Source organism: Procambarus clarkii, chromosome 52 (assembly GCF_040958095.1).
Source record: "Procambarus clarkii isolate CNS0578487 chromosome 52, FALCON_Pclarkii_2.0, whole genome shotgun sequence".
Taxonomy (NCBI): domain Eukaryota; kingdom Metazoa; phylum Arthropoda; class Malacostraca; order Decapoda; family Cambaridae; genus Procambarus; species Procambarus clarkii.
Window position 1 is genome coordinate 32732776 of NC_091201.1, and position 26125 is coordinate 32758900.

At 41.1% G+C, this 26125-nt stretch overlaps 1 protein-coding gene across 1 annotated transcript in view; it reads right to left on the reverse strand.

Annotated features, from left to right (window-relative positions):
* Positions 1 to 2940: 2940 nt before the first annotated feature.
* LOC123763549 (tetratricopeptide repeat protein 39B) overlaps positions 2941 to 26125 on the reverse strand; it is a gene marked incomplete in the record, with an annotated part of 220449 nt that continues 197264 nt past the window's right edge. Inside the window, 6 exon segments of the mRNA XM_045750696.2 lie at positions 2941 to 3274; positions 3555 to 3795; positions 8857 to 9086; positions 16338 to 16481; positions 21475 to 21656; positions 21976 to 22143. Of these exon segments, the coding sequence (XP_045606652.2) occupies positions 3028 to 3274; positions 3555 to 3795; positions 8857 to 9086; positions 16338 to 16481; positions 21475 to 21656; positions 21976 to 22143 (1212 nt within the window).

A 26125-nucleotide genomic window follows, 5' to 3' on the forward strand; every position in this document is an offset into this window, starting at 1 on the left:
ATCCAACACTGAGGCATAACCAGGTCCCACAGGAGGTAAGCATCGAGAGCCTCCCAAACCTTCACAGTGGAAATCTGAGAAGAAAAACCTTAGGCGCATGCAGTTCCAGTACACAGGAACTCTTGGCCAAACGCACACCATAAGTGCAGGAACAGCCATACAAGGCAAAACTCCCCGAACAGGAAACCGTGGCCAGTGGCAACATTCAACCACCAAGCACATCAGTCAAGAATTGAATGGTGAACAGTACAGCTCACCCGAGCTGGCTCCCTCTCCTTCCGCATTTGGGAAGGGGGAAGGATGCGGTAAGAGGGGATGACAGTAATGAGCGGGAGGCTAATTGGAAGAATTGCTGCTTGTTTTTCTTTTTTTCTTTTTTTTTGGGAGGGGGGGGGGGAAGTTTTTTGCTATTTTGAGGACATAGGTCACAATTTTCAACCAGACAGTGGACTGTTTTGTTTTGCCTAACTTTCTGGGTGTCGTCCCTGGTCAGTGGCAAGTATGATAAACTTTAATGTAAAGTGTTCATAGACCATTGCTCCCTGCGCCTCTCTGAGGGGGCCAGGTTCTGGCTCTGGTTCTCGGTAGGCAACAAGAACTCTGTGACTGATGACCCACACTAATAAAGCACCATATCAGTACCTGTATGGATAGTTTCAGGGAGCCGACGGAGCTTCCCACAGAAAAGGCTATTTAATTTTTGGACAGTATTTTTAACTTGCATATTTACTAAAAACATTTAATATGTTATTTATGGGGACTTTTTCTGCACTGGTTGTAGATATCCTGTAACTGGATGTGACTTGGCCATATGTATTTAATCATTGTGGTCACATGGCACAATCTCTTGCTACTCAGTGATTTTTTATCAATTTTTCTTTGGTTATTTCATTACTTCTAAGTTGGGAAGATGTCTACTGGCAAGAATAGTTAGGCTAAACTAGGTAGAAGTGAAACAGCCTTGAAAGTACTGAAAGAGAAAACAATGGTTCAAAGTGAAAACTGTTAAAAATAAGGATTTAGAAGAGGTTGCTTATAAACGGTTTATAAAGCATCACAGTGTGACAGTTTTGTATTGTGTACAACACCTACATTCTGCCTACACACTGTAACAATAATTAATCACCTGTTCTCCAAGGTAAGAAAAAAAATTATTTTTCCTTAAATTTTTCATTTTTCTTTCCTAATTTTATCTTCATTTATATTTAAAATGCAGTTTATGCCTACATATAATTTTGTGATTCTGAAGTTGGAAAGCACAGAATAGGTACTAGCACACTGTACTTTATGTGGTCCTCTGGTGACAGTTTACTGTCCACAACCACCCTTATATGTTACTCCATATACTTATTTTGTGCACGTCATCTTGAAAAGCATGACAATCGTCTAATTCTCTTATCTTCCCTAGTAGCTGAGCATCATCAGCAAACAGGTTTGTATAGATCTGTATACCTACTGGTAGATCATTTGTAGAGACAATGAACATTACTGTTGATAGAACCGAGCCTTCTGGAACTCCACTAGTAACATATCTCCAGTCTGATAACAATACCTTTGATTACTGCCCTCATTTTTCCCTCAGAAATTGTTCAGCTATGACAGAAGTCTCCCTGCCACTCTTCCATCATGTTTCAACCTCTTGTAATTACCTTGTATGTGTGTGTGTAATTACCTACATGTAGTTACAGGATGAGAGCTACGCTCGTGGTGTCCAGTCTTCCCGGTACTATTTGTCATATAACGCTTTGAAACTACTGACGGTTTTGGGCTCCACCACCACCTCACTTAGCTTGTTCCAACTGTCTACCAATATGTTTGCAAAACAAAACTTTCTGCAAAATAAAACTTTCTCTTCTTTCTTTTATGTGTGTGTGTGTGTGTGTGTGTATATATGTGTATATATATATATATATATATGTCGTACCTAGTAGCCAGAACGCACTTCTCAGCCTACTATTCAAGGCTCGATTTGCCTAATAAGCCAAGTTTTCATGAATTAATTGTTTTTCGGCAACCTAACCTACCTAACCTAACCTAACCTAACTTTTTCGGCTACCTAACCTAACCTAGCCTATAAAGATAGGTTAGGTTAGGTTAGGTAGGGTTGGTTAGGTTCGGTCATATATCTACGTTAATTTTAACTCTAATAAAAAAAAATTGACCTCATACATAATGAAATGGGTAGGTTTATCATTTCATAAGAAAAAAATTAGAGAAAATATATTATTTCAGGAAAACTTGGCTTATTAGGCAAATCGGGCCTTGAATAGTAGGCCGAGAAGTGCGTTCTGGCTACTAGGTACGACATATATATATATATATATATATATATATATATATATATATATATATATATATATATATATATATATATATATATATATGTATATATATATATATATGTATATATATATATATATGTATATATATATATATGTATATATATATATATATATGTATATATATATATATATATATATATATATATATATATATATATATATATATATATATATATATATATATATATATATATACACACACACACATACTTTACATTACTAAGTAGACTTTTTGTCATACTAAATATACACATTTTAAAATTTAAACTCTTATTTAAGAATATAACAAATATAGTTCATCTAAAACTAGAAATATTTCAAACTTACATGTACAATACCTGATACTATCACTTTAGAGACATAGCCTACCAAGACCTCTATGCCATCTTCCCAAGAAGATTTCTTGTTTGCTAGTATCAGTTTAGTCAAATATAATATTTCAAGTGTATAAAATATGAACAAATTAAATGAATAAAACCTTTTTTAATATAAGTTTGCTTATGTAGTAGCAGTCATAAATATAGTTCACATCATGCTTTGCTTCTGGAAATACTGGCAGGCTATTCAGTGCTGCAACAGCCAACAATAATGTTCGGTATTTAGTTTTTATATTTTAATTTAAAATATACTGTATGGTGCATTTCAGAATATTCCTAATTGATAAAATTGGACACGATTAAAACTATCACAGATTACTAGAGACAGACTGCTCATTTTTTGCACCATTTAAAAGATTTTCAGTTCCATTTGTTGTTGCACTTGATGTCTTGCTCACACAGGGAGACGGTGATCGGCTAATGGATGGGTAATTGTCTAGCGGTGAGAGGCCACCTGACTGTTGAGTGCCTTTTTGAATGCTTTGAATCTTGTTAAGAGTTGCATGAATTCGAAAGTGTAGTCGAGATTCTAGTGAGTAGCTTTTGTAGTTATTTCTGAGGATAAGAGGTAAATGTGTAATAATATCATAAAAATGTGACTTTGAAGTTTTGGGGGACAGGAAATGTAATTATCAAAGCTATGAAACTTAAAAAAAAAAAAAAAGGCATGTGATTTAAAGGAATTAAGATCAGTATTGCTGCATCTATTGTAAAGGCGGTACAGTATGGTCAGTATTCTTTGCCATGTTTAAATATTAGCTACTGTCTCTTTTAATATATATATAATGATGATGGTGATAATATTTATTGATAATAAAGAAAGTGCACTACATACTTGGCATGCTCCAGAATAATACGAGACTGGTCAAGATCATTGGCTCGGAGTAATATAAGTCCAAGCTCAAGAAGGGCATTTGGAACAAGGTATGTGTCTTCTTTGATCTTCTTCTCATTGTTGACAATGAATTTGAAGCATTCCTCAGCTTGCAACGGAGAACTCATATATGCCAGGCAGGAACCCTTTACTAGATGAGCCAGTAGGTAATCGTCCCAGTAAAACTCACTCCTGTTCTCAACTGTTGGGAAAAGTCAATCAAACTGATAACACATACAGTATATTCTGCTCAAAGATTTTATGGGTAATATTTACCTCTTTCCAGACACCAAGAATTTCATTATAATTATTATTAGCAGGGAATGAATTAAACCTTATTAAAACACATGCAGTAGAATGCATTTGATCTGAATATATTTGCATCTCACAGACCTAAAATTTAACATGGATCTGATTAACAAATACCAGAAATGAATAATAGTGAAATGTTATTGTAATGTAACCAAATTCCTTCTTGAATACTGTATACAGAGCACCACTTGGTTTCCGAACCCCTTGGGGACGAGACCCGTCAGTTATCGTGTAAGTTCATAAATGAGAAATGGAAGAAAATGGAGAGAAAAGAAATCTAAGGGAAAAAATCAACAGGTTCATAGCATAAATGCGACAGTATTTTGTTTGCACTCGCCAATTAGAGAAGTCCTGATCCACTTCTCCCTCAGGAGTGGCGGGACCAAAGAGCCAGAGCTCAACCCCACAATGACAACTAGTTTTTTACAACTATGTGAGTACACCCTCACTGCTGCTGCCCCTCCCTTCCCCCGAAGTGGCTAGCTTAGTAGATTGCCAGCCAGAGAATCTCCATCTAATACAATAAACCATTCATAAAAAAGTATTTTTATAACTTTTTATTATCCTAATAATATTACTAAACAAAATCTGTAACCAAAAATATATATGATGAGAAACAAATTTAAGAAACAAATCTGGGTAACTGGTTGAGTGTGGTTAGGCTTATCGGAGTGAGCCGGTCCTTCCCCCACCACCGACACACCTCCCGCCACCCACCCCCTCTACAACCCATACACACACGCTCTCTCAAAGGTCACGTTGTTCAACCTCAACACCCATCCATCCCTTCCTGCCTGCCTGCCTGCCTGCCTGCCTGCCTGCCTCCCTCCCTCTCTCCTTCTCTATCAGCCTGCCTGCCAGCCAGCCTGCCTACCAGCCAGCCAGCCAGCCAGCTAGCCAGCCTGCCTCCCTACCAGCCTGCCTCCCTCCCTGCCAGCCTGCCTGCCTCTCTGCCTCCCTCTCTTCCTGCCAGCCTGTAATTACCTAAGTGTAATTACCTAAGTGTAGTTACAGGATGAGAGCTACGCTCGTGGTGTCCCGTCTTCCCAGCACTCTTTGTCATATAACGCTTTGAAACTACTGACGGTCTTGGCCTCCACCACCTTCTCACTTAACTTGTTCCAACCGTCTACCACTCTATTTGCGAAGGTGAATTTTCTTATATTTCTTCGGCATCTGTGTTTAGCTAGTTTAAATCTATGACCTCTTGTTCTTGAAATTCCAGGTCTCAGGAAGTCTTCCCTGTCGATTTTATCAATTCCTGTTACTATTTTGTATGTAGTGATCATATCACCTCTTTTTCTTCTGTCTTCTAGTTTTGGCATATTTAATGCTTCTAACCTCTCCTCGTAGCTCTTGCCCTTCAGTTCTGGGAGCCACTTAGTAGCATGTCTTTGCACCTTTTCCAGTTTGTTGATGTGCTTCTTAAGATATGGGCACCACACAACAGCTGCATATTCTAGCTTTGGCCTAACAAAAGTCATGAACAATTTCTTTAGTATATCGCCATCCATGTATTTAAATGCAATTCTGAAGTTAGAAAGCATAGCATAGGCTCCTTGCACAATATTCTTTATGTGGTCCTCAGGTGATAGTTTTCTATCTAGAACCACTCCTAGATCTCTTTCTTTATCAGAATTCTTTAAAGATTTCTCACATAATATATAGGTTGTGTGGGGTCTATGTTCTCCTATTCCACATTCCATAACATGACATTTATTAACATTAAATTCCATTTGCCAAGTGGTGCTCCATATACTTATTTTGTCCAGGTCTTTTTGAAGGGCATGACAGTCATCTAAATTTCTTATCCTTCCTATTATCTTAGCATCATCAGCAAACATGTTCATATAATTCTGTATACCAACTGGTAGATCATTTATGTACACAATAAACATCACTGGTGCAAGAACTGAACCCTGTGGTACTCCACTTGTGACATTTCTCCATTCTGATACATTGCCTCTGATTACTGCCCTCATTTTTCTATCAGTCAGAAAATTTTTCATCCATGATAGAAGCTTACCTGTCACCCCTCCAATATTTTCCAGTTTCCAGAACAACCTCTTATGTGGAACTCTGTCGAAAGCCTTTTTTAGGTCCAGTTAGATGCAGTCAACCCAACCATCTCTTTCCTGTAATATCTCTGTGGCTCGATCATAGAAACTGAGTAAATTCGATACACAGGATCTTCCAGATCGAAAACCATACTGTCTGTCTGATATTATATCATTTCTCTCTAGGTGTTCTACCCATTTAGTTTTGATTAGTTTTTCCAATACTTTCACTATTACACTTGTCAATGATACAGGTCTATAATTGAGGGGGTCTTCCCTGCTGCCACTTTTGTAGATTGGAACTATGTTAGCCTGTTTCCACCCGTCTGCTACGATTCCTGTACACAGGGATGCCTGAAAGATCAGGTGAAGTGGAATGCTGAGCTCAGATGCACATTCTCTCAGAACCCATGGTGAAACGCCATCTGGGCCAGCTGCTTTGTTCTTACCGAGCTCCTTGAGCATTTTTTCCACTTCGTCTCTAGACACCTCTATGTGTTCTATGTTGTTCTCTGGAATTCTTATTGTATCTGGTTCCCTAAAGATTTCATTTTGTACAAACACACTTTGGAACTTTTCGTTTAGTGTTTCACACATTTCTTTTTCAACTTCCGTGAATCTATTTCCCATTTTCAACCTCTGAATATTATCCTTTACCTGCAATTTGTTGTTTATGAATTTATAGAATAGACCTGGTTCTGTTTTACATTTGTCCGCAATCCCTTTTTCAAAATTTCTTTCTGCCTCTCTCCTCACTGCCGTGTAGTTGTTTCTCGCATCTTTGTATCGCTGGTATGTTTGGGGGTTCGGCCTCTTCCTGTATTGATTCCATTTTTGTGTCTTTCGGTCTCTAGCCCTCTCGCAATTTCTATTGAACCAATCCTGTTTCCTAGTTCTGCATCTCTGTTTTGGTATAAATTTTTTTGTGCCTTTATCATATATTTCACAAAACTTGCCATACATCTCATTCACTTCCTTGCCTAGCATCAAGTCTGTCCAATTATACTCACTAAAAAAATTTCTAAGGTCACCATAATGTCCTCTCCTGAAGTCTGGTTTTTCAACTGCTTGAAACTCCTTATTTTCTTCCAGCTTATAACGCATTGCATACTTTATTCCCAAAAAGACATGGTCACTTTTACCCAAGGGAGGAAGGTACTGAATGTCAAATATCTCTTCCTCCTTCCTGGTAAATATCAAATCTAGCATGGAGGGAATGTCCCCTTCCCTCATCCTCGTAGCTTGTTTAACATGTTGATACAAGAATGTTTCCAGGATGAGGTCTACAAATTTACAGGTCCAAAAATCTTCTGTTTTAGCTTCATATGCTTCCCAGTCTATGGATTTCAAGTTGAAGTCACCGACTATCAACAGTCGTGATCTATCGATATCCGCTCTCGCTATAATCTCTCTCATTATTGTTATAAGACCTTCACGTTTACTATCTAGCTCCTCCTTTGACCATGTGCTGCTTGGCGGTGGACTATATGCATTTATCATCATTAGTTTATCATCCTCATAGCAGATCTCTAGTGCTATTATGTCAACTTCTTGTGGATTGGCAGTCATTATTTCCTTCACCTTTAGGTGTTCTTTTACCAGCACAGCAACGCCACCGCCTTTCCTAATTTTTCTGTCCCGTCTCCAAATTGAGTACATACTGTCTGAACTGTCTGCCTCCCTCTCTGCCAGCCTGCCTGCCTGCTTGCCAGCCAGCCTGCCTACCTGCCAGCCAACCTGCCAGCCAGCCTGCCAGCCAGCCTGCCAGCAAGCCAGCTTGCCTGCCAGCCAGCCTGCCTGCCAGCCAGCCTGCCAGCCTGCCAGCCAGCCTGCCAGCCTGCCTGCCTGCCAGCCAGCCTGCCAGCCAGCCAGCCTGCCTGCCAGCCAGCCTGCCAGCCAGCCAGCCAGCCAGCCTGCCTGCCAGCCAGCCTGCCTGCCAGCCAGCCTGCCTGCCAGCCAGCCTGTCAGCCAGCCTGCCTGTCAGCCTGCCAGCCAGCATTCCTGCCAGCCAGCCTTTGTCAGCCTGCCTCGATCTCTGCCTGCCTGCCTACCTCTCTGCCTGCCTGCCTGCCTGCCAGCCTGCCTCTCTACCTGCCTGCCTGCCTCTCTGCCTGCCTGCCTGCCTGCCTCTCTACCTGCCTGCCTGCCTGCCTCTCTGCCTGCCAGCCTGCCTGCCTTTTCCTCCCTCCCTAATTCTTCCATCATCCCTCACTACTTCCCTCACTACTTCCCTCCCTTCTTGCCTACCTCCTAGCATCTCTCCCTACTTCCCCCTCCTTGCCTTTCTCACTAATTCTCCCCCTCTCTCTCATACTGCCTCCCACCTAAGCTCCCCTATCCATCCACCCACCAGTCATCCATCACTGATGCAATGCTTGCATTTGGAGCCGACATGGTGCACAGATGCTTCTTGATTGTGCAGATATCTAAAACAAAATCACAGAATGAACACTCCAGCCTCATGACAATTCAAAATAATAGGAATAATAGGCCGCGAATCTGTGAAGTCACAGGGTAGAAGGCACTCCAGAGTGGTGATGCCTGACGGTCAGTGGGCAAACTGGACCATCTCCCACCCACCACCACAGGCCTGCGCAACGCTTGGCGGACCGCATCCCACCCGAACTATGTTCGTGTAGCATGACTCCACATCCCCAATCGGGAAACTGGAAGTTTCGGATAACTAAAGTTCCGAAACCAAGTGGTGCTCTGTATCTAGTTAGCAGATTCTCTTATTTATATACAAATTTTTATAATATGTAATTCATTGTGTTTTCCAGTATGTATTATTATAAACATTTAAAAACAAAAATTGCAAATACTGTACAGTATATCAAATAATAACCAGGGTAATGTTGATAAAAGGATATATGGTATTGTAAAATGTATTTTACCTTTGATTGATTCCAGCTTCCTCATCTCTCTGTCTATGATGACAAACATTTTCTCCACATTTTCATATTTTTTGGCAAGAATCTTGAAGCCATTCCAAGCATAGATAAGTTCTAAGGCAGAAAGAGTAAGTGTCTCTCCCTGAGCAAAGAATCTAGCAGATTTTTTCACAGCAAACTTTTCAACCGGGAGAGACTTTCCAGCTATTCGTTGCTTGAGGCTGGGAATGGACCTGAGAAAAATAAAATTTCTGAATTGCACATACTGTATATAATTTGTCTTCTGTCGAAATTTACATATAGTACTGAGAGACAATATATAGTTTTTGTGGAGTAAAATAATAAAATAAGAAGATGCGATATGACGTCCCCGACATGTGTTCACCTGTGCAGGAAGCTTCCAGAGACGGTCGCGCAGGCGATTCAAGACTTGAGTTGCCACAAATATATTTTCATCAATTTTTTCAATGCATTTTCAATGCTTTTTAATTATTTTTTTGTCATATGTGATGCACATTTGTGTCCCTACAACATGTACACAGTAGAACGTTCATAATGTTCCAAGGAACTGAGATACATGTGTCACTTATGTATCCACAAATAACCAGCATCGAATGTAATGAAACTCTATTTTCTGGGTGAGCCCTAGAAGCTTCCTTGAGCTATCGGGCTATGTGTGATATATTAGACAAGGGCATTAGTCTATGGAGTTCAGCCTACTGGGGACCACTAGCCAGAACCTGGCTCCTTCAGAGAGGTTTCAGGGAGCAATAGCCCTGGAAAAAAACCCTGTAGTTGGGGGTTTTCCTTATGTGCCATCGACTGGGGTTAGGCCTCGTAGCCTGGTGGATAGCGCGCAGGACTCGTAATTCTGTGGCGCGGGTTCGATTCCCGCACGAGGCAGAAACAAATGGGCAAAGTTTCTTTCACCCTGAATGCCCCTGTTACCTAGCAGTAAATAGGTACCTGGGAGTTAGTCAGCTGTCACGGGCTGCTTCCTGGGGGTGGAGGCCTGGTTGAGGACCGGGCCGCGGAGACACTAAAGCCCCGAAATCATCTCAAGATAACCTCAAGATAGGCACCCAGAAAGGTATGTATAGCAAAACAAACCCCACATGGTAAGAAAAGTACAACAACAAAACGAAAAGAGAGGCAGAATTCCTTCCAATCCCAAGGAAACAAGCAAACGTCACACTCAGCTGCCATGCCACTCGTCTTCACTTCCCTCCCCTCCCCGAGAGGGGGAAGGGGGGAGCCCCAAACCTTCATGCGCCAGCTACCCAGCACTTCAGTTCAGAAGCTAAGCATCAAACAACGGGAAAAACTGCTGACTGAAGGGAGGGAGCGTTGCCAGGGAGCCTCTGGGGCTCACCTAGAAAATGGTATTTCATTACATTCAACACTGGTTTTCTGTGGGGAACCCCCTTCGGCTCCCTGGAGCTACATAACCAAAGATGAGGAAAAGAGGGACTTACCCAGGAGGTGGCCACCACACACTCCTCAACACAAAGTCGAGACAACTGGCTGCAACCTGCGACCCAAAGCAACACAGGAACGCCCAGGAGCAGGAACATTAACCAAATAACGGTCAACCAGGAACCTGTTCGACCTCCAAAATCCCCACACCCAAATATCTGCCCAGGACATGTTGCCAAACACGGCAGCCAATGCAGCAAACTTCGTAAAGTCATGGGCACGAGGATACACCGCATGCTGGCTAGACGACATGAGAAACCCGAGCCCTGAAACAGGGAATGAGGAAAACTGGACCAACCCAAAGAGCATCCCAGCAACCAAAGCCGAAGCGAACAAATAACGGTGAAAAACCACAACCGGACACAACACATGATGCCCCCTAGTCTGACCAATCAAGCATCAATGACCCAAGGACCTACCATTCTTTCCCAGAAAAGAAGAAGGCTGAAACTGAACAAACCGACCAGGACCGAAAGAGCAGAAACTCCTGTGCCAGAGGAGAGCATGTAGCTCACGGACCAACCCAGAGGCCGATGCCAACAAAAACAGAGCCTTGAAAAAACAATCTTCAACTGAAGAGACCACCACAAACCAAGGAGAGGAAAGATAGGAGAGTACCCTGTCCAAGGATCAGGATGACTCAGGTGGTGCATGAGCAGGCCAGAGGTGAAACAAAGTACTGAGCAGGCCGGAGGTGAAACAAAGCACGCAAAAACTTACGGAACGGGGCAGAAGTGACATCCACCCCGAACGCTTGCTGGAGCAGCTCTGCCAGCATCGCACGATGCGAGGCGACAGTATTAGGCATCAAATGACGGTCCTGAAAAAGCCAAGACAGAAAGGACAAGACAACCTGATCAGAAATAGAAAACAACCTACGAAGAGAGAGAAAATGGCAGAAAGAATGCCAGGAAAAGTCATACTGTTACTGAGACAAAGCTCTCCGGTGGGACACCATCAACAAAGCCACCTGATCACCATACAAATGATGATAAAACAACATAAAAAAGACCAGATGCGAAGAGCAGAGAAGATCAAACCAGCTGTGTACCGGACTATCCGACCTGCTGGAAGAGGTTGAGCCACGGAAAATGCCTTGGGTTCACACACCGAGCAAGCAGCACCTCAAGCAGCAGCACCAGCACCTGCAAGCAGCAGCACAATCAGGAGAAAGACAACAGTGAAGGAACAGGTAATGAAACTGAGGATAGGGGCAGACAGACTCACTACAAACGACAAAGAAGTGTGCGAGGAACTCAATATAAAATTCCAGAAAGTCTTCACATTAGAAGCAAGGAGAAGTTCCATAGATAAGAGAAGGAATAATTAACCAGGCACATCTAGAGGAATTTGAGATTACCAGTGGAGATGTAAGGAAGCTTTTGTTAGAGTTTGATGTGACAAACGCTATAGTCCCGGATGGAATATCACTATGGATACTAAAGGAAGGAGCAGAAGCACTGTGCCTGCCACTCTCCATGGTGTATAAGAAATTACTGGTAACAGGTGAACTGCCAGAAATTTGGAAGGCGGCAAACGTCTTCCAAATTTCTGGAAGACGTATATACTTCTTGTATATCGGTATACATATACCGATATACAAGATATACATACAAGTCCCGATATACAAGAAGGGGGATAGACAGGAGGCACTGAACTACAGGCCAGTGTCCCTAACTTGCATACCATGCAAGCTAATGGAGAAAATTGTGCAGAAAAGGTAGTCGAACATCTGGAGCGAAGGAACTTTGTGTCACAACACCAACATGATTTCAGGGATGGCAAGTCATGCCTCACAGGATTAATTGAATTCTACGATCAGGCAACAAGAATCAGACAAGAAAGAGAGGGGTGGGCAGATTGCATATTTTTGGATTGCCAGAAAGCCTTTGACACAGTGCCACACCAGAGACTAGTGCGAAAGCTGGAGATACAGGCAGGAGTGAAAGGGAAGGTACTCCATTGGATAAGGGAGTACCTAAGTAACAGAAGGCAGCGAGTCATTGTGCGAGGTGAGGTCTCAGATTGGCGAGACATCACCAGTAGGGTCCCACAGGGTTCAGTCCTTGGATCCATACTGTTTCTTATACTGTATATGTAAATGATCTTCCAGAAGGTATAGAATCATTCCTCTTATTGTTTGCTGATGATGCAAACATTATGAGGAGGATTAAGACGGAGGAAGACAGTATGAGACTACAAGATGACCTAGACAGACTGCATGAATGGTCCAACAAATGGCTACTAAAGTTCAACCCGAGTAAATGATGTAAGGTAATGAAACTAGGCAGTGGAAACAGGTGGCCAGACACATGATACAAAAAGGGAGATGAAGTTTTTCATGAAATGGACAGAGAGAAGGATCTAGGAGTTGATATCACACCAACCCTGTCTCCTGAAGCCCACATCAAAAGAACAACATCTGTGGCATATGCGAGGCTGGCTAACATCAGAACTGCCTTCAGGAGCCTGTGTAAGGAATCATTCAGAACCTTGTATGCCACATAAGTAAGACCAATTCTGGAGTATTGTCCATTTCAAATGTCCATTTCTGTCCATTGCATGCATCGGCCACACTGATGTCTTTCCATTGTGTCATAAGTGAAGCAGGTAATAGCCATCTGCAATAACTTGCAGTTGCAATGCATACCTGTTGGTTTCTTCAACAAGAGATTGCATGAATGGCTCTTCAAAATAATTCATAAAATATTTACTTTCACTCACATCTTCACCTGTATATGGGAAAGTGGGTACAACACCAACATCAGTACTGTATTATCAAATTGTAGTTTGTATGGTACAAAATTATCACATTATTTTTCAAATACCTGAAAAAAAATTAGATTTGTGTGGGAACCCTGCATCATGTACTGTACAAATCTGCAATTTCTTGGGGTTTTCCGGTACATTACAATAACATAAAGCAGTCCCCGTGGTGTAGTGGTAAGACACTTCCCTGACGCTTCGCGAGCACTTTGTCCTGGGTTTGTTTCCTGACGAGGAGGATTTACTGGGCATCAATCCTTAACTGTAGGCTCTGTTTACCCAACAGTACAATGGGTACCTAGTTGTTAAACGATTTGGCGGGGTTGTATTCTGGGAAATATTAGGATTAAGGACTTGCCTGAAACGCTATGCATGCTAGTGGCTGTACAAGAATGTAAGAACTCTTGTATATACAGTGTGTCCTCACTTGAACAAACTATATGAGGCAAAGCCGATTCATTCCAGTGCGGATTTCGTTCCATCCGTCTGGCCCCAAAAACCTTCTTAATTTTTTTTTTAATACATATGCCAGGACACATTTGCATTAGGAGCAATTGCACCTGACTCGCGAAGGGAGTCCTTGCTAGTGCTGGGTGCTGGTCCTATAGGCCTACTGTGAAAACGTACCAAAAACTTTTGAATTTTAGTTTCTTTCTTCGTTGTGCGCTGCTTCATTATAATATCTTTCATGCCCTTTAGGTGTCGATGATAATCTGCCAGCTCTTCATCATCAGTCACTTCTCTGACACCATCCCCCACCACTGACATCATCCCCTCACCACCAAACTTCTCTTGACACCATCCCCTGGTTGGTTGATACCTGGTTGATGGGGTTCTGGGAATTCTTCTACTCCCCAAGCCCGGCCCGAGGCCAGGCTTGACTTGTGAGAGTTTGGTCCACTAGGCTGTTGCTTGGAGCGGCCCGCAGGGCCCCATACCCACCACAGCCCGGTTGGTCCGGCACTCCTTGGAGGAATAAATCTAGTTTCCTCTTGAAAATGTCCACAGTTGTTCCGGCAATATTTCTTATGCTTGCTGGGAGGGTGTTGAACAACCGTGGACCTCTGATGTTTATACAGTGTTCTCTGATTGTGCCTATGGCACCCCTGCTCTTCACTGGTTCTATTCTGCATTTTCTTCCTTATCGTTCACTTCAGTACGTTGTTATTTTACTGTGTAGATTTGGGACCTGGCCCTCCAGTATCTTCCACGTGTATATTATTTGATATCTCTCTCGTCTTCTTTCTAGCGAGTACATTTGGAGGGCTTTGAGACGATCCCAATAATTTAGGTGCTTTATCGTGTCTATGCGTGCGCAATCCCCACCACTGACACCATCCCCCCACCACCAAACTTCTCTTGACACCATCCCCCACCACTGACACCATCCCCCACCATGGACACTATCCCCACGGAGCCGGTCGGCCGAGCGGACAGCACGCTGGACTTGTGATCCTGTGGTCCTGGGTTCGATCCCAGGCGCCGGTGAGAAACAATGGGCAGAGTTTCTTTCACCCTATGCCCCTGTTACCTAGCAGTAAAATAGGTACCTGGGTGTTAGTCAGCTGTCACGAGCTGCTTCCTGGGGGTGGAGGCCTGGTCGAGGACCGGGCCGCGGGGACACTAAAAAAAAAAGCCCCGAAATCATCTCAAGATAACCACCACCAGACTTCTTTTGACACCATCCCCCCACCACTGACACTATCCCCCACCACCAAACTTCTCTTGACACCATCCCCCACCACTGACACTATCCCCCACCACCAAACTTCTCTTGACACCATCCCCCACCACTGACACTATCCCCCACCACCAAATTTCTCTTGACACCATACTCCACCACTGACATCATCTCCCCATCACTGACACCATCCCCCACCACTGACACCATCCCCCACCACCAGACTTCTCTTGACACCATCCCCCACCACTGACACCATCCCCCACCCAAAATTCTTAATTTTGACTACATAATATAATAAAGCAGTGTTACAAGCAACTAAAATTATAAAATATTCTTGATTTTAGTACAGTGTGTATGGAGGCAGCAGCGGGGAGAAGGGCCAGACTTGAAGGTGTCTCATTCAACACGCCTGAAAAACAAGTCCTAACCCCCCCCTAATACATCCCCCTCACCACTGACACCCATTTATTATGCATTCTTCATTTTGACTAAGGAATATGATAGAGCAATGTGTTACAGGCCACTGAAATGGTAAAATTTTCTCTCCTAATTTTGTGAAAAGCATCAAGTGAGTATAGTATCGAGGCAGCCACGTGGTGCGGAGTCAGCAGACCACCATAACTGGTGGATGGACAGGTCTCCACTCTCACCCTCCCCTTCCCCCTGATGCTAACTGATAACCAGAGCTCACCCACTAACCCCACCTGCCTCCCCTGACAACACCTGACAACATCTGCCTCCCCTGACACCACCTGCCTCCCCTGACACCACCTGCCTCCCCTGACACCACCTGCCTCCCCTGACACCACTTGCCTCCCCTGCCACCACTTGCCTCCCCTGACACCACCTGCCTTCCCTGACAACTTCCACCACTGACACCACCAGGTCTTCTCTGACAACCCCCCAATGAGAATAACTTCCACCGCCTGTCTCTTGACACTAAACTCCCAACTACTGACACCACTTGCCCCCCAGACTCCAACTCTCACCAATGATGCAACCTGCCTCCCCGACACCATTCTTCAACCATTTCTCACTGGAAACAATGGGTAAGCCAAAAATAATACTGTACAACTGTTTACACTTTGGTGAATCATAGTTGATGACTGGCTGTCATCAACGATGACAGCTCGGTCTTGGTGATCTCTTGGACGAACAATTGCTTGGACGAACAATCCTCGCTTCATCGAACATTTGTATGTTCCACTGAACATTTAGTACCGAATTCAATTTGTTCGGATCTTCTGGGAATTCATTAAAGCGCGGTTCTTTAGAGCGAGGATGCACTGTATATAAAAATAAAATTCCAAATTGTCAGGGGACAGGAAGCCTGTATTAGGCTAGTATTGAGGTTCATCCTAGGTCGAACTACTGACCTTCTCCTGGATGCAACCAGCAACAGTTGCTTAACTCTTTGGAATCTACTGTATTTACTTTTAGGTGAACAGCAGCATCAGGTAAAAAGAAACGCACCCAACCATGTCTGTCTTGTCTAAGGATCGAACCCGGGATCCTTGATTATGAGTTGAGAATGTAGACCAATGTGCTATATGCTTACCTCATTGTCTCGCTGAGTTCTTGCTTCTCAGTAGGTGTGAGTTCATCCATCCTCATACACATGCAGCAAGCCTTCTGGTAAGCATAAGTTGCCTTTGACCACTTGCTCTCCTGCAGTAGCTTGTCAGCATAATCTTGGGCATCCCTGTAAAGTGTTGCATCAGTTGTCGATTGAAAGATTGAAACATAATGTAATAGACAATTTATAATTTAAATTTAGACTAAATATGATGTTATTGCTCTGTTCCATTCAACTTAAAATATTAAAATAAAATGTTATCAACAATAAAAATAACAAGAACTAATTGATATATTGTACATGTAGGACAGAAAACAGATGCTTTTTCCCACATAGAAACTGCCTACCTGCCAAACCCATAAGTGCCAAAATATCTGAATTATAAAATCCAACTTGAAAAAAATCATCAGAACAAATAGAGAGACCTTTGACAAGCTGCTGGCTTCCTGTCCTTGTCAAGGTCACTAGAGTGTTAGTGGCCCTCAAGTAAATACTGGTAAATTATAATATGGCAGTAAAACCCGGTAGGGTCCCAGTAGTACAATCAGGTTCGTTCTCAACTCACACTCGAGAATTCTGGGTTTGAATCCCGGACGGGACAGAAATGCTTGGGCGTATTTCCTGTTGCCTAATGCCCCTATTCACCTAACAATAAGTAGGTACTCAGGCATTAGCTGTGGGGTACTCAGCTTGCTGTGGGGTTGCATTGTGGGTAGGGTCCGTAATTTGACCTTGGTGGGGGGGACCTCGATATAAGCCTAACATGTATGAATACACTCTAGCTGCCTCTCCCCTGACACAATAAAATATTACTAATTATTAAAACTATAGCTGGAGAGTTTACAATTGGGCTCTAATGTGGACAAAGAGCTTACACTGTAAATAGTGATAGTAATAATAACATAATTTTAATGATATAAAACATTACATAGGTATTAATACTTCCTATAAATCTGCTAATTAGATTAGATTAGATTTTTTATTCAGGTAAAGATACATACATTGAGTTACATACATAATGTTGGATTTAAAGATAGAGATAGTACATACAATGCCTAAAGCCAGTAATATGCATAGCATTTCGGGCAAGGCTAATCATGCAAAGCTTTTCAGGCTAACCTTAATATGAATGTGTAGTTTTACTTATGCATTTGAAATTAACACTTAATACTAAGAGATGTAATTATGAAAACAAGGCAACAGGCTGAGAAGATTATGTAGCTAACATACATAAGTACAGAATAAACAAAAATAAACAAAAATTAAGATAATGACAGTTTTCTAGTTGATACTTATTGCTAATGAGTGCACACTGATTTACAGTATTTAAGATTCTATAGCTTTATTGATACATATTAATTTTATTAAGTGAAAACTATTGCAATTGTATGTTCACAGTTTTTTAGAATTAAAGAACCAGCGTTGAATGTAATGAAATGCCATTTTTTGGGTAAGACTCACCCAAGCTATCCAAGAGACGCCTTGAAGCTATCCGAACTGATATGTGCTATATTAGTTCGGGGTCATCAGTCACAGGCATTCTTATGCCAACTGGGAACCATGAGCCAGAACCTGGTTCCCTCAGAGAGGTGCAGGGAGCAATGGCCTATGAGCACTTTACATTTAAAGTATTAATAATTGCCATTGACCGGGAAAAGGCCTAGAAACATAGGTGAATCAAAACCGACCACTGTCTGGTTAACCTGCGCAAGCTACATCCCAAAAGACCAAACTAACTCCCCTAGAAAGAAACCAAACAAGCAACCCTTCATGCGACTAGCACTTCTGCTCCTTAGTGTTTACCACCCCTTCCCCCCCCCCCATCTGTACATACTTTTGTATGTACTAAAAGTATGTGCTTTTACCAGAATAAACATTAGGATTTGAATTTGAATGTAAAAGATTTGAATACACATTTGAATGTTCTAATTAACTGGAACTTACTTTTCTTAATATTCCATATATTAACCACCGTGCTGCGCTGAGTTTATTGTGAAATTTCCCCCTGTGTGCATGAAATAGTGTTCCCAAAAATGTTTTTTTCCTTGTAAAATGATAGATTTCCTTCCCTGAACATGTCTATGTAAAAATAAATACCAAATTCCACTTACTTTGGCTGTGGGGACGTGGACAAGATGCACTGTGACATCATCAGGGCCTGATCGCCCATTCATGAATTGCCCAGACACGATAGCACGAGCCATTCAAGCACTGGGTGTTGCCACAAATATATTTTCAATTATTTGTTCTATGTATTTCCAGTGCGCTTTTATTTGTTTCTTTATCGTATATGATACATATTTGTGTCCTTTACAATATGTATACAGTAAAACGTTTATAATGTTCCATGGAACTGTGAGACATGTGTCAGTAATGTGTCCACAATAAATGTTTATTGTCCCAATATCACTTGTTAAAAATTCACTAAAATTACAATATGTACAGTTTCACACACTATTTACACACTGTATTAACACACTGTATTACACACTAAGTACTTTGGAAGTGAGTAATAATCAATGACGTAGTCCATGGTGCACAGCGCGACTTCGCTCTCGTTGCTCCAGGTACAGATAAATTTTCGCTTCCTGTTTCTTCATTCTGTGTGCTTGCAAATAACGCACTCACGTACACCCTTGGCTTTAGTACTTGTAGGTTGTATGTAGCCAAGCTTGTAAAGCATAAGGTAGTATTGAAAAGATTATAGGAAAAGATCAATTTGTAAGATAGTCTTGAAAAGATCGCTTTGTATGGTCCCACACAGGAAGAGATTCAGCTAGCATCAAAGAGTGTCTGACAGTCAGGAAGAGATTCAGGTATTCTTGAAAATATCTATGGAAAACACCACCATGGAAGCTGCCAACACTGTTCATCTATGCTACTTGTATCAGATGCATCATCACTGAACACAGAAAACGATTCATCTATGTATCATCTAAATAAATTGGAGATAGCATAGGATTGCAAGGGTGACGCTCAGAGTTACAACTGGATACGCTCACTGTATCGTCCTCATAGGTGCTCTATCACTTGCATCCGACCTTTGTGTTAGGTCCTTATTGCGCCTAGCTTCACCAATATTATGACCCTTATGTTCTTCAAACAATAAGGTTTGAATTTCACCAACAGAGCGTTATCTTTCAACACAGTGTCGGGCAGGCGTTTGGAAGCCAGAGGCGCATGTGCAACCCCATGGTTGCTCATTCAGTACTAACCCAGCCAGCAGCCCTAGGGCATTCTGGGAATTTTTCCAAGATGGCTGCCTCTCACTGGAGGTCCTAACAGTCCATTTTGTACACAATCAACCTTGCACACATTTAGAATGGGTACGGAAAAATCAAAAAGAGTTTTCTCGGTTGGCGCAGTTTCCCGCCGACCGAGAATACGCGGCTGGCGCAGTTAAGTGGTTAATGCAGAAAGAATAAAACCATAAATATAATTACTTGACAATATATTAATTTTTAGTATCTGTCAGTGTATTAGTTATAAGTACAGTATTACCATAAAACTTATTAAGAGTAAACCTTTCATTATTCTATACATTTGCAGTAGCATTTAATTATAAACTCAACTTCATATTCCAGTGTTAAACACTTAAATTTTATGAAACTTTTAAAAATTTACCTGTATTTATCCGAGGGAACTATTATTATTATTATTATTACTTATGGAGATTGTTATGAGGGATAGCATCCAGATGAATACCTCTATTAATAACAACTCCAGTTCTCAGAATATCAGGATAACAGAAAGGACACCTGATCATAATTACACAGACAAAATCACCGCAGGTGCATCAGCAGTCGGGAAAAGAGGTGACATGTTCAGGAGGTCAAGAAGGATAAGAGGATTGGCTCCTGGGCAGTCGCCGCATTAGTCGTTGAGATGTAAGTCTCGTCCTAACCACATAGTCACACCTTGACAAAGCACTCAGTAGAGTGCAAAAGACTTGGCATAAATCTTTACATAAAATTAACAAATATGTACATATATGTGGGTTTTTATCCTATATTATTATTATTATTAATATTATTATCATTAAGAAAATCAGTAGGAGCCATGAGGAGGATTCGAACCTGCACACTTGGTAATTCAAGCACACGCCCTTCACCACTACACCACAACATGGTCAAAAGCAGTGCAACCTGGAATTCAACTGAACTGTCTAAGGGTCCAGAGGCTACTATTGAAGCCCAATCAGTAGTCCAGGATTGCCCCCCCCCCCCATGCACTCTGGCAGAGTGGTCTAGGTGTTCTACCTCCAAAGCTTCTCATCAAATGCACAATGAAATCACATATCAATGTGAAAATCAGTAGGAGCCATGTCGTGGTATAGTGGTTTAGGTTGTGTGCTTGGGATTACCATATGGCGGGTTTAAATCATCCTCACGGCTCCTACTGATTTTCTCACTGATACATCACGTTAATGTGATTTCATTGTGCATAATTATTATTATTAATACAGTATTATTATTATTAATATTATTAATAATAATAATAATAATATTAATACTGTAATAATAATAATAATAATAGTAATAATAATAATAATAATAATAATAATAATAATAAATATTATTATTAATATTATTATTATCATTAATATTTTTAATTTTATTATTATTATCAATATTACTCTTAATATTATTGTCAGTATTATTTTTATTACTATTGTCTTACCCTGTGTACACTAAAAAATAGAAATATTTTTCTTTGGAGACTTATTAACACTATTCTAAATCTTTCATGATCACATCTACAATCTAGGCAATCAAGTTACTGTATGTACATAAAGTTGTACACACTTGCCAACTCATAGATGAGCACAGAAAACAAAAAAAACATCCTAAGCAATTGCAATCTAACGATAACTAAGATTAAGAATCTTCATGAGCAAAATAAAGGTCAAGCTGATATATAAAATAAAACCAGTCAAACTGAAAAGCTAGTTTTGACATTACTGTATACTAAAAAAAAATCATGCTTTTTATGCAAAATTGGCACCTTCTTTTGATAATTATTTACTATAACATGAAATGCAAAAATAGCCCGTGCTGCTTGGAACTTTTTGTTCCAGGTAGCGAATCTTAAACAACAACAAATATAAAGATGTACTTACTTAAATCGGGCACTCATAATGCAGCACCACATAAGTTCCCAGTAACACAAGTGATGGAACTGCCTCCACTCATCCTGGCTATTTAGCGATATTTTGTACTTAGCAATTGCGAGATCGAAGTTCCCTTTGACATATTCTAAACGACCGGCAAAGAATAGGAACCAAGCACCATTTGGGTACAGCTGTCAAAACATAACACCTTTAGATAACATCAGAACATAACATGCAAAATGATAAATACTGTATATTGTAAGATGATACAATTAATTTACCCTTACAATGTGTTGGTAATCCTGAAAGATGCTACATTATATCTCAGGAGTATATGTTATGACATTACAAAAAATCAGATAATTATAGATTATATTTTAATATAAACATTTAAATTTATGAAACTACTGTAATACTATAATTATTAATATTAATTAAAATAAAATGCAATTGACTACTGGAATCCAATATTACATTGAGATAATACAGTACTGTGTATAAAATTATTACCTTTAAATGATCATCAAGAATAACTTGTGCCATTTCCAGGTCACCTTCAGCAGTTCCGAGGACATAGGTAGCTATGAGGTGGTACCCTAGTAGGATGAGGGCGCACAATACTCGTCGTAGTGACCCTTCCAAGTAGAACCCACGTTCCAGTTCAGTCAGGCCCAAGAGCTGTGTAACATGGCCATATAATATTAAAGTTACAAACTAAAAGATATCATTGATAATATTAAGTACAGTAAACCCAATGTCAAATTATGTTCAATGCAAAGTATCTTCAAAGATATCAAGTAAACTGAGTGTGACATTCTAATTACAGGTATTCTGTTTAATTCAAGCCATTTTCCAATTATGAGCACTCTACATGTAGACTATGAAAAGGATTGGGACATAGCTTATTACTCAACTAAATGTTTTTGACTCCCGAACTATTAGACCCTTTAGATATGCTGGTATGAAATATCTAGATCTATGGGATTACTTTTAAGCCTTCCTATTTCTGACAATGAAAATTATAATGATTATCTCACATTTACATAGCTTCGAGCATCTCTCCACTCAAGTTAATATTACTTTGTGATTTGTATACAAGCATCTGATTCTTATTGCATTTACTCACAGCAATCTTCTACTATACTCCCATTAAAACCCTTATCATTTTACACAGTTCTTTTATTTATCCAATAAAACATCATCCTTTGCTTGCAGCAAATATAAGAAATTTTGTTTTTATTATTGTGTGTATATTAGACAGTCACTTCCATCCTTCATCCTCCACATTATAACACCAATCAAGATGTTAGAGAGTCATGTCACATTATACATTCAAGTTGAAAATTAAAAACATCAGGGCACTTAAATATGAAGACTGAGTGCACACTCAGTGTTCACTTAATGAATACTGTACTAAATATATTTTGAAAACAAAGCAAATATCAATTAATGTAGAGAACTCACAAAAAAAACATCAATTATCAAAATGGTAATAGAAAGCTTGAATTCTTTCAAAACCTATATGTAGTGCTGTAAGATTATGAGTGATTCAACTATTTACAAGTGGGCTAATGAATGGCCATTATTGATCAACCCTTAGACAGTGGTTATCGTCATTTGTTGATTCATGGGATCATCATCATATGACGATTTAAACAATTACTCCGGGTTTTACATGTATGATGAAAATATGGATATATTTGATTTTATATTTTTAGGTTTAAAAACCACCTGGAAAGGATCATCAAGGCAATTGGGAGGACTTTTACAAGCTGCCGGCTTCCTGTCCTCGTCGAGGCTACTAGTCTTAGTGGCCCTCAGGTAAATCAGGTAAATATTTGCATCATGTGGCTGTAAAGGAGTCTACCTTGACCCATGAAAAAATCCTGCTACCATTTCATGGTTACTAGGTGGGAATGTGGTTATAGCCATGAATATTACTAGGGAAGCGCAGTCATTGTCTTACAACAATTTGAACAATTACTGCTTGGGTTGTACATGTATGATGCACATATGGATATAATAGCTCTCTGTGGATGCAATGGAGTTTACCTGAACCCATGACAATATTCCTTTTACCATTTCATGGTTACTTGTACTATGAAGAGCCTGCTGTCATGTGTACTCACCAAGGTGTGCTTTCAGGAGTTGAGCTTCAGCTCTTTGGTCCCACCTCTCAACCGTCAATCTATTGGAGTACAGATTCCTGAGCTTCTCAAGCTCTATCATATCTACATTTGAAACTGTGTATGGAGTAAACCTCCACCACATCAATTCCTAGTGCATTCCATTTATTAACTACTCAGACACTGAAAAATTTCTTTCTAATGTCTCTGTGGCTCATTTGGGTACTCAGCTTCCACCTGTGTCTTTTAGTGCATGTACCACCCATGTCAAATAATCCATCCTTGTCGACCCTGTCAATTCCCCTGAGAATTTTGTATGTGGTGATCATGTCACCCCCGAGCTCTTCTGTCTTCCAGTAATGTGAGGTGCAATTCACGCAGCCTTTCCTCATAACTCGTGCCTCTAAGTTCTGGGACTAGCCTAATGGCATACCTCTGTAGCCGTATACTCCAGAATTGGCCTTACATTTGTAGTATACAGGGTTCTGAAAGATTCCTTACACAGGTTTCTGAAGGCAGTTCTGATGTTAGCCAGCCTCACATATGCCGCTGATGTTACTATTTTGATGTGGGCTTCAGAAGACAGGTTTGGCATAATTTCAACTCCTAGATCTTTCTCTCTGTCTGTTTCATGTAAAACTTCATTTCCCATTTAGTATCCAGCATCGGGCCTATTTCCTTCACCTAGTTTCATTACCTTACATTGTACTTGGGTTGACCATTGTTAGACCATTCCTTCAGTTTGTCTAGATCATCTTGTAGCCTCAAACTATCTTCCTTTTTCTTAATCATCCTCATAATTTTTGAATCATCAGCAAACATTGAGAGGAACGAGTCTATTCCCTCTGGGAGATCATTTACATATATCAGAAACAGTATAGGTCCAAGGACTGATAACTGTGGGACTCCACTGATGACGCTCCACCACTCTGAGACCTCCCCAATCACAGTAATTCACTGTCTTCTGTTGCTTAGGTACTCCCTTATCCATTGGAGTACCTTCCCTTTCACTCCTGCCTGCATCTCCAGCTTGTGCACTAGCCTCTTATGTGGTACAGTACTGTGTCAAAGGCTTTCTGGCACTCCAAAAATATGCAGTCTGCCCCTCCCTCCCTCTCTTTCTTGCCTGGTCATAGAATTAAATTAATCATGTGAGGCATGATTTGCCATCTCTTGAGGTTTTCTTGAGAGGATTTCGGGGCTTTAGTGTCCCCATGGCCCGGTCCTCGACCAGGCCTCCACCCCCAGGAAGCAGCCCGTGACAGCTGACTAACACCCAGGTACCTATTTTACTGTAAGGTAACAGGGGCATAGGGTGAAAGAAACTCTGCCCATTGTTTCTCGCCGGCGCCTGGGATCGAACCCAGGACCACAGGATCACACAAGTCCAGCGTGCTGTCCGCTCGGCCGACCGGCTCCTTCTCTGAACCCATGATGATGTTGTGTTACAAAGTTCTTTCTCTCCAGATGTGCCACTAGCATTTTTTGCAAATCTTCATCATCTTGCAAGGTATGCAAGTTTGGGACAATGGCCTGTAGTTCAGTGCCTCCTGTCTATTGCCCTTCTTGAATATCGGGACCACATTAGCTGTCTCCCAAATTTTTGGCAGTTCACCTGTTACCAGTGATTTGTTATACACCATGGAGAGTGGCAGGTATCCCTTAACTCCTTTACTTCCTTTAGTATCCATAGTGAGATTCCATCCGGGCCTATAGCCTTTGTCACCTCCATCTCTAGCAGATACTTCCTCACCTTCCCCCTGGTAATCACAAACTCCTCTAGTGGTGTCTAGTTAGATATTCCCTCTCTTATTTCTTGGACTTCTCCTTGCTCTACTGTGAAGACCTCTCGAAATTTCTTATTGAGTTCCTCGCACACTTCCATGTCGTTTATAATGAATCTGTCTGCCCCTATCTTCAGTTCCATTACCACACTGTGTGTGCCACATTGGTGGCTTACGCCTATCTTTCAATCTATACTCTAGTCAATATGGTGCCAATTAGGCCATGTGTCACCACTCAGAGCTGAACACCATTGTATATTATATTCATATCCTTTTCACTACTCTCTATGGTTGTGATGGAGTATACCAGATAAACCAATCATCAACTGAAACATTTGTTTTTTAAACGATTATGTAATTGATTAATGTTACGAACCCGACAACATCATCGGAGTATGGAGTATCGACCTCAGAACCATCTGTGAGTCGGCTCTCTAAACTTCCACGGGTTCGGACGTAATGTGGACAATGCCATCTGATGGTGGCTGTCTAATACCTGCAAATGGCTCAAGATTCCTGCCTTGGTCAGCCAGAGGGGTCGTTGTGAGTGACCTCTGGTGAGGTGGCGAATCAAGACAAACGCCACCTAGGGTGTGCTACAAAGCGCAATATCAACTCCCCAGTGGGTTAGTGGTACTTCTTAGTTTCACCAGTACCGGCCAGTTTATTGATGACGTGTTTGTATCCACAGAGGTGACATCTGGGGGCAGCGGTACTGGAGACAGCAGTTCATTTTGGGCAGTCCACTGT